The sequence below is a fragment of the Lactuca saligna genome, chromosome 7, assembly GCF_052625555.1.
Source record: "Lactuca saligna cultivar CGN05327 chromosome 7, ASM5262555v1, whole genome shotgun sequence".
Classification (NCBI taxonomy): domain Eukaryota; kingdom Viridiplantae; phylum Streptophyta; class Magnoliopsida; order Asterales; family Asteraceae; genus Lactuca; species Lactuca saligna.
The window spans coordinates 85,178,099-85,188,092 of NC_136423.1; the positions used below are offsets into that span (position 1 = coordinate 85,178,099).

The 9,994-nt window shown below is 35.1% G+C and overlaps 1 protein-coding gene across 2 annotated transcripts; it reads left to right on the plus strand.

Annotated features, from left to right (window-relative positions):
- The first annotated feature begins 1,766 nt into the window (after window positions 1-1,766).
- Window positions 1,767-6,604, plus strand: LOC145004440 (uncharacterized). 2 transcript variants are annotated; one of them, XM_078963359.1, is made up of 8 exons: window positions 1,767-3,923; window positions 4,000-4,117; window positions 4,202-4,263; window positions 4,972-5,210; window positions 5,293-5,379; window positions 5,472-5,571; window positions 5,737-5,950; window positions 6,020-6,227. In XM_078963359.1, the coding sequence occupies exons 1-8, from the start codon at window positions 2,097-2,099 to the stop codon at window positions 6,091-6,093; spliced, it is 2,721 nt and encodes a 906-aa protein (XP_078819485.1). In that variant the 5' UTR covers window positions 1,767-2,096; the 3' UTR covers window positions 6,094-6,227. The 2 variants fall into 2 exon arrangements, with proteins under 2 accessions (XP_078819485.1, XP_078819484.1); XM_078963358.1 differs by having other exon boundaries at window positions 1,770-3,923; window positions 6,039-6,604.
- Window positions 6,605-9,994: the final 3,390 nt, after the last annotated feature.

The following is a 9,994-nucleotide window of genomic DNA, read 5'->3' on the forward strand; positions in this document are numbered from 1 at the left end:
GTGTATGTATGTATGTATGTATGTATGTATGTTTGTGGGGGTTAGTGTGCGCTCGTGTGTGTGTGTGGGGGGGGGGGGGGGGTTGGGAGTGAGTGTGGTGGGTTAAGGGTGTTAAGGCGGTGATATGTAGAAGTGAATTAGGTGAGAGTGAGTGTGTGTTTATATTTAAAAAAAAATTGAAATTAGAAAAATGTGAAAAATAATGATTATCGGTTTTTCAAAATTTATTAATTTCTTTGTAATTTTAGAAAACGAAATTTTCATTTTTCATGAAAAAATTAGAAAAATAAACCTACTAGACACGTTTTCAAAACTTTTATTTATTTATTTTTTTGAAAACGATCAATTTTTCCTCAACATAAAATTTTCAATTGCAACAATCAAACATTTTATAATTATAAGGGATAATAACTTAAAAAGGTAATGAAGTTTTAAAAATGTACAAAAAATACAATTATTTTATTTTTAGTACTCAAAATACCATTAAAGTATATTTTTTATACACAAAATACCAATGAAGTACACATGTGTTCAAATAATACCTTGTGGGTAACCTACAATAGCCGGTAAAATGGTATTTTGTGTAAAAAAAAACAATGGTTTTTTTTGTACATTTTTTAAACTTCGTTACCTTTTTAAGTCATTTTTCCTTCTTTGAATGTAATGAAAATTTAGCTACTTTTTATAAAGAACCCCCCACTTCACTTCGACCACTACTGTTGTTCATCGCCACCCTCCACCACCATAGCAAAACCCTTTTTCTTATTCTTCCTCCTAATCATCTGCCTACTTTCATCGATGCCGGAATCTCACCAGCCACCTCCGTTTCTCGGCAAATCCCTACTGCTTCTCAAAACCCAAAAATTCTTGTTCAGCCAAAGTACACTTACGAGACACGATACTTTGATCAGACTCTTGATCATTTCAGTTTCAATGATCTTCCCAAGTTCCAACAACGTTATCTCATCAACTCCGATCACTGGGTGGGCCCAGAACCTAGTCGTTTGGGCCCAATCTTCGTTTATTGCGGCAACGAAGGCGACATTGAATGGTTCGCTGCCAACACCGACTTCGTTAACTCGCCCCTCGTTTTGGTGCCATGGTCATCTTCCCCGAAGTAAAAGCCCTAATCACTCTACTCTACATTAATTTGTTCACTTGCAAACTTTTAATAATACAATTTTATCAAAAGCTGCGTGATTTGATCTAGCATCGATATTATGGTGAATCGATGCCATATAGAAGCTAGAAAGAGGCATACAAGAATGCTTCTACTTTAGCCTATCTAACAGCCGAACAAGAACTTGCTGATTACGCTCTTCTCATCACCGATTTGAAGAAAAATTTATCAACCGAAGCATCACCTGTAATCTTGTTCGGCTGATCATACGGTGGAAGTAAGATCTTTTCCAACAATTTCAACAAAAATTAAACAAGCACTTGTTGATTACGCTCATCTCATCCCATTTACCTGAAGTACCTGGTTACCACAATGTTTTAGTTGAACACATTTGTATTTTGTTGGTATTCTATGTACAAATAGTAACATTAATGGTATTTTTTGTACTAAAAAAACAACAATGATATTTTTTGAACATTTGAAAACCGGATAACCTACAATAACCGGTAAAATGGTATTTTGTGTACAAAAAAAACAACAATGATCTTTTTTGTACACTTTTGAAACTTGGTTACCTTTTTATGTCATTATCCCTGATTATAATAACGAATCAAAATTAAAAATCCGACCCCATGTGTTTTTAGCAAAGAGGAAATTCTTCTTTGTGTTTCACTTTTCAGTTTTCACACACGCGCGAGACATCTATCTGATAAATCCCTCGATATAAACAGGGCTGGCTAATCGAAACCTTTCGATCGACGATTACTGCTGGAAATTATGCTTGAAATCGACTAAATTTGAGGTGAAACGGAACTTGGCATTCCGATACATCTCTATGGTTTCGATTTTGTAGGTTTTTTGTTTGCGATATATGTTCTTTCGAAACTTTTGAACCTAGGTCTTGAGAATTTGTGGAATATGAGTGTATCTGCTACATCTGTGTTGATGGAATCGTGGCGGAATTTGTTGTTCGTTTATGCTTGATGAGATGAAAGATGTGAGGGAATCCGAGCATTCAGGAGCTGTCGTAAAGATAGAAAGTTCTTATGAACGTTTAATTGTTAAAAATAAGGCAGCATTCGACTTAGGAGTTATAGGGTTTAGTGATTCCTCTCCTAGGAAAATGTTCAATTCCAATAAAGATAGAAAGAGATCCCGAGTCGTTCTGAGTGATTCCGAGTCAGATGAGTTACCAGACCCACCTCTTCCCCGCAAAGTTCATAAATTCCGAAATACATCGGATGCTTACAGAAGTGGTTTAGTGGAAAATAAAGATCTCCAAACTGAGAAAAAGGTTAACAACAGGTTAGATGATGAGTCCGATGAAGTGGATGAGAGGAGAATGAGGATGGATGTTAATAACGATAGGTTATATAGGCAAAATGGGGATCAAAAGGAATCTGCAAGTGGTAGTGGTAGGATGATAATTCATAGGAAAAGGGATCTTGATTCAGAAAACAATGGTGCTAAAGGTGCAAAAAGTAGTGAGTATGCAATGGACAATGATGAATTAGGGTTATCTGTATCAATTAAGAATGAAGAAGAAGAGGAAGACCTTGAAGAATCAGTCAGGTTGCAAGGTAAAAATGGTGTTTTGATGGAAAATAAACATAAACAAGTGGGTCTTTCACATAGAGGTAACAGTCAGAATCTTGATGGGAAAAGGCTGAGCTTGTCCCATAACATCCATGGTCAACTTGAATCTAGAAAGAAGAGAACAGTGATGCAATCAAAGTCAAATGCACCTAAGAATAACAAGGAAAGCAAGATCAAGCGACCTAATTTCACTGAAAAGCAATTGTTAAGAGAGAAGATTAAAACAATGCTTTTGGGTGCTGGATGGACGATTGATTATAGACCAAGAAGAACCAGAGATTATCTTGATTCTGTATATATTAGTCCTTCTGGAACTGCTTATTGGTCTATAACCAAGGCTTATGATGCACTCAAAAAGGAAGAAAAAGAGAAAGAGAAAGAGAATTCGGTAGCTAAGGGAGACTTTACACCATTACCCAATGAGATACTTAACAAATTAACACGACAAACACAAAAGAAAATCGAAAGAGAACTTGAAAAGAGTAGAAGACACGAAGACAACATTAGGAAGCCTAAAAGGGTAAAAAAGTCTACACAGTTTAGATCCATTGACCAGAACAAAGAGAAGCTTGATTGTTATCTGAAGGAAGCAAGTGAAGACAGTAGTGGCTACTCAAGTGATGATTCTCCTCACAAGGAAACACCCCAGAAAGATGCTGTTCATGTTCATACGAATCCCCATAATTTACATGAAAACAAAAGCCGAATAATTGGCAGAAGAACATTGGTTGTTCGTGGATCTGAAAATGGTTTAGATTCAGAAAAGAATGATTTTATTCCATATTCAGGAAAAAGGAACTTGATTTCATGGTTAATTGACTCTGGAATGGTTTCTGTGGGTGAAAAGGTGGAATATAAGAACCTTAGAAGGACACGTGTAATGCAAGAAGGATGGATAACTGAAGATGGAATCCATTGTGGTTGCTGTAGCAAACTGGTGACAGTTTTGAGATTTGAACTTCATGCGGGCAGCAAACTCGGGCAGCCATTGAAGAACATTTTTATCCAATCGGGCAAGTCTTTAATGGAGTGTCAGATAGATGGTTGGAATAAACAAAAAGAGTCAGAAAGAAAAGGTTTTCATGTTGTAGATGTTGAAGGTGATGATCCTGATGATGATACTTGTGGTTTATGTGGAGATGGTGGAGATTTGATCTGCTGTGATGGTTGCCCATCAACCTTTCACCTGAGCTGCTTGGATATGCAGGTAAGATTTGAGAAAATTACATAAATAGTCCCTGTGGTTTCTGATTTTTACCATGTTTAGTCCAAAATTGTTTCAGATGCTTCCGGAAGGTGATTGGCATTGTCCAAATTGTGCATGCAAATATTGCAATAAGGACAGTGGTAGAACTGGAAGTTCCAGTTCACTTCTTACATGTCGCCTTTGTGAGAAAAAATGTAATATAAGGAGCCTTTAATTTTTGTTTATGTTTGTTTTTTTGGGTTTTAGGTTTGGTTCAAAGACAAATTTTACTCTTGCAGATCATAAATCATGCAGTGGTGAGATGGATATGTTTTGTTTCTGTGGGAGAAAATGCCAAGAGGTATTAAAGTTCCAATTTTTATGGATCTTGATGAATATGACTGACTTGGATTGAGACTTTATATGCTGAAAACTAGAGTTGCGAAAGGTTCCCTTCTAGGGTTATTCTTATTCCCAATGATGTGGATGAAGAGGGCATTCACGTCTTTTCCACTTTGAGAACAAGTCTATGTCCCACCTTTTTGGTCCCTTAAGTTTAAAAAGGCTAGTTAAAAGGTTAATAGCCCGTTGATGTTTGGGCTAATAGTCCATTTTCTTAATAGTTTACACATTTTGTCCTTTAAGTTTAAAAAACAACAAAATATATGAAATCAGGGAAAAAAAATAGGGGTATTTTCGTCATTTCACAAACACTTAACAGAATCCGTTAAACAAAGTTAGTCATAAGGACCATTTGTGTGCAAGGTTTGCTCCATACGGATCGTTCATGCAAAAAAGGATTCATAAGAACTATTTTAGGGTCATGATGAAAACCATAAGGACCATTTGTGAAATTTATCTAAAAAATATACCCAATTATACCATTGTACTTCCAATTTTTTTTCTTATTAGGACATTAACCTTTAAAAAAACTACCCAATTATAGTAACAAAAGTTGCATTAGGTAAATTTTGCAAGGTAAAAAATGTTGTAATATGAAGAAATGAAAGTACATTGCTATTTCTTGCATTGAATCGTGTTTCAATAACAAAATCCAATACTTTTGCAGCTATACACACGCTTACAGAAGCTTCTTTGGATGAAACATGAATTAGATTCCGGATTCTCATGGTCTCTTATCCATCAATCTGATCTATTACCCGACATGTCATCCTTATATTTCTATCAAAGAGCCGAATGCATCTCCAAAATAGCAATTGCTTTATTAGTCATGGATGAGTGTTTTTTACCTATTGTTGATAGGAGAAGTGGGATCAATCTAATCCATAATGTTGTTTATAATTGTGGGTAAGTTTTAAAGTTTACATTCAAATTCTACAAAATCTCCCTTTATATATATATATATTTTTTATAAATTTTCTTCTTATAGATCAAATATTAGCCGGTTAAACTATAGTGGCTTCTTCACAGCCGTTTTGGAGAGGGGAGATGAAATGATATGTGCTGCATCAATCAGGTAGTGAAAATTGAAAAAGACGTAAATGCCCTTTGTTGTGATTGGACCTTGTGAATTTATATTTGATAGATATTATTATATGTGTACCTTAGGATTCATGGAACCCAACTAGCTGAGATGCCTTTTATTGGGACCCGCGATATATACAGACGCCAAGGGATGTGTCGCAGGCTATTGCATGCTATTGAATCAGTAAGCATTTTTTTGGGATAAATACAAGAAATAACAACCTACTTTCATTCATTTATGTATTCTTATAATAGCATCTTACTTTGAAAAAACTACTTTTTCAAAGTACAATGCTCTAATAGGAAGTAACAAAAGTAAAACCTTGATGCAAATGCTTTTTCTTTTCAGGCTCTCACATCCCTCAAAGTAGAGAAATTGATTATTCCTGCCATTGAAGAACACATGGATACATGGACTAATGCTTTTGGGTTTAAACCACTTGAAGAATCATGCAAACAAGAAATGAAGTCATTCAATATGATGGTGTTTCCTGGAACAGATATGTTGCAAAAGCAACTGATAAAGAAACGCACTGTAGAAACCAACATGACTTCAAAAAAAGGTTTAGATTTAAATAGAAAATTCTTATTTCTTTTTTCTCTATTGAATTTTATTCCAAACACAGTGATAGATTATGATTCCTTTGACAGATTCCATTCCTTTAAAAAACATTCTACGAACCAAACGCCCCGTGAGTTTCTTTAATGGTGGTGTAGGCAAGAAGGGTGTTGAGGTGGAAGACTACAATAAGGGAAAGAAATCGGAATTGAATAACACTTCTATCCGGAATGGCGATTCCGAACCCGATTCCAATGTTGTAAAAGGTGGGAATAAGACCGGTTCCAAGGTTGAAATAACTGATTTGCGGAATGGCAATGAAACTGCCCCTGGAATTACTGATTCTGATTCCAATGTAATAATATGTGAACCTCAACTTCAAGTCACGGAAAAGGACTCTGTTTCCAATTCCGTTGTTCTGCGGAATGGCAATGTGACCGATACTCCATTGGAATCAGACCTCCAATTCCTGGGAAAGGAATCTGGTTGTGTGTCAATGGCAAAAGAAAATGATGCGAAGGATGGAAGGGATGCTACCAACGGGAATGTCTGATTCTGTTAAGAAAATTGAGAATCGTCTAACAAAGGACACGAATGTTCTTGTATAAAATAATGAGATCCTAGTTTTTTGAAATGAAGTGTTTTGTTGTTTTTCTAATATTCGAGTCAACTACACCATATAGACAATTCTTTTATTCATAACACTTTTTAGGGTACATGAATTTGATTTATTTAAGTAATGGACCTAAAAGGCCTAAGGTCTGCAATGAAAAAACATATGAAACTAATTAAACGAATTAGCTGTGTATACGATGTTTTGAACAATAAAATCAGAAATTATGAAAAATATATTTGTGTAAACGAATTAAAGCAAAGGAAAACGTATTGTAACAACTACAACACTTTCAAGTAACACAACAGGACACTTATCACCACCATTGATGAACAAGAACATCATGTTATGTCAAAGATTTAAACAAGTCAACATTGCCCATATGTCTTCTAATACTCGGGACTCATCCTACCCTGATTGTAATGGCATTCAAGTAACAAACACTTCACCAATCAAGCAAATAACACATGTATTGATCAATTTCAGGATCAAATCGAATTCAATCGGCTCAACATCAATCTTCATACCACAAAATCTTTCTTTATTATTGTGTTCTTCAACCAATTTGCAAAATCAAACCCTTGAATAATATCAACATCGCCCACAATTCCACCGCATGATTCATTGGTTGAATATGACCCATTCCTCTTCCTTTCTCAACAATGTTTTCATGAGTTTTGATTAATCTAAAAGACAAAGATTTCATTCTTGACCTAGGGTGTGTATGACAATAATTTCACACCCTTTTGGACTTTCATTGATCATGAAACAAATTCTAGGAACCATTCAATCTACTATACTCATGCATCAAATAATCAAGCAATAGTTTCATATAATAATGATCATTATGTATGCATAGTTTTAAATTGATTCGGTCAATGAAATTTGAACATTTGTTATTGAAAATTAATTCACCCAAGACATATTATCAATGAGAAATTACAGAAATCAATAAACTCTAGCAAAAAGTATGGTTTAAGGTGTAGACAACCCTATTATTAAGCCAAGAAAAACGATCAACTCTTTGAGGATATTCATCAAACCTATTGTGTGCCTTAAAACTAAATCTCAACAATAAAATCTTCTGTCTTGCACTATCATTGTTACAATCCCTAAGATATCAATGAATGGTTGGTTCAGTATATGAAAAAATAAAACACTAGAACAATAACAAAAAAGAAAAACAAAATTCAAGTAAAATGAAAAGAACACCTATTTGAAGGTTACCTAAAAATTCAACATATAATCAAATTTAAAAGATAGGTTGTGAACTGATCAAATTCAAAAGCTTGAATAAAGGATATAAGAATTACGAAAGGGGAGACAACAAACATGTGACATCCGCACTTTAGGGTTAGCAGTTTCGATATTTAAGAAAAGTAATGTTAGGGTTAATAAGCACATCGAAAAAATGATGAACAAGCTCATACAAAGTAATAAATGCAAAATCATATAATAAGATACAATCAGTTTATGTTGTTCACATGATGATCACTTATGTGTGTGTGTGTGTGTGAGAGAGAGAGAGAGAGAGAGAGATTTTACCATAAAAGGCTTTTTCGTACAATATATCAGGATTAAAATTAATGAGACTATTTATAGAGAGGTTGAACTAATAACAATGGGTTGAAACATCATCGGGTGTAGCAGCGCTGATAGATTTTGTGACAACTCAAAATTTCCATTCTATACAAATAGTATCACTTCAATAGAAGTTATAACAGACATAGTCGATTTTCAGACTTTTCGTATAAGTTGGAGTAATTTAGGGTTTACACTTCAGTAAATATCAGGAGAGTGGATGCACTACGGTTTTGTGCGACACTGTTATTCCAACACTCGGTTATATTACAAATCAATTCCGGAATAAAAATATTTTCTGCCAAAACTATTTCAGGACCATAAATAGATTTCTCAACTAAATTCATTCATTATTCACAATTCCAACTAGAGAAAAGCCATTTTCTCTCTCACCGATCTTCGGGTTTTCGTCCCAAATCGTGATTACACTTCTCTAGTTGTTATTTAATGCTTGTTATATGCTTAATAACATAGATTACATGTCAAATGTGTGAGATTCGGGAGTTTACCGCCCAAGAACATTCTTGGGGAGTAAACTCCAAAACGAGGCTTAAAGGCTATCTAGTCCCATTTCCTTGATAACTAACTAGCTTAGGGTGTTATGTATGCATATTTGAGACTAGAAAGAAATCAAAAACACATAGCTTTAGGAGTTCACGGCCCAAGAAAGTCTTAGGCCGTAAACTCCAAATTCAAGGGACAAAATGTGTCCTAATCACTCCTAAGGCTTTAGACTTTAATACCCATTTAATCCTAGCTAATCTATGGACTCTTAAACATCAAGAACACCCCTAAAAGGGAGTTTACGACCAAGGAACAACTCTTGGGCCGTAAACACCAAGTAAGGGCACCAAATTGTGCCTAGGGTCCTCTTTAGCCTTTAACAAAAGCCTAGAAGTTATCCTACTTGTGCAAGAGACTTGAAAGAATTAAAACACCCATCCCTTGAGAGTTTACGGTTGTAAACTCCAAAAGAAATGGTCTTTTGGCCGTAAACTCCTCAAAGGAGTATTTTAAGGCCCTAAACTACCCAAAGGATTAAACCACCAAGCAAGGCTTATTCTAGAAATCAAACAACACTTCAAAACACCAAAAACCACCAAGATTAGAGTTCACGGCCGTAAACTCAAGGGTTTACGACCGTAAACTCCTTGTGTGGGGTTTATTGGGTAGTAAACTCTTATATAAAGCCCTTTGGTACATTAAACCCCTTTAACCTTGCCCCATAGCAACTTAGATGCAACCATTAGGACCTATAACACTTATACAGAGTGTTTACAAGTTCCTGAGTGTCCCAACTTATTTTATTAAGTTATTATTGAGATAATTAGTTATATATATGCTCATTATATGATAACTAGGCTCGTGCGTATGAACAAGTCTCCATTTGCCACCTAGCACGGTATCCGATACTTCAATCCAATCCACTCACCACAAGTGAGTTCATACCCCTTTAATTAACCTTTGAAATGCTTTTAAATGTTTTAAATACTTTATTGTGGGGGGGGGGGGGGGGGGAGGGGAATACAAGTTAAATACTTACATCAATCACATGTGATTACATTAATCACATGCGATTAATAACTAGAAAACCAATGATTTTATCACTGTTCAAACTGTTTATCAAACTGTTTTACTTCAAAATGTTTTACAAACTCTTTTACTTATCAAATGCTTTTATTAAACTTTGTTTTACTTCTTATAAATTGCATGCCCATATATGTATAGATATATAAGAAATGTTTAAAGGGCTTAGGAAGGCCATCCACCCTATTTCCTTTTCGCGCTTGAGATGTGGTCTGGTGGGATTTCGGGTAGTCGTCCGAAGGTCGTTTCAATATTAATTATATATAA

Bases quoted from the DNA above. Each gene is read 5' to 3' on its own strand.
- LOC145004440 (XM_078963358.1), top strand. From the start codon at position 2,097: ATGCTTGATGAGATGAAAGATGTGAGGGAATCCGAGCATTCAGGAGCT. The intron at 3,924-3,999 runs GTAAGATTTGAG...AAATTGTTTCAG, and splicing joins TGAGCTGCTTGGATATGCAG to ATGCTTCCGGAAGGTGATTG. The intron at 5,572-5,736 runs GTAAGCATTTTT...TTTTCTTTTCAG, and splicing joins TATTGCATGCTATTGAATCA to GCTCTCACATCCCTCAAAGT.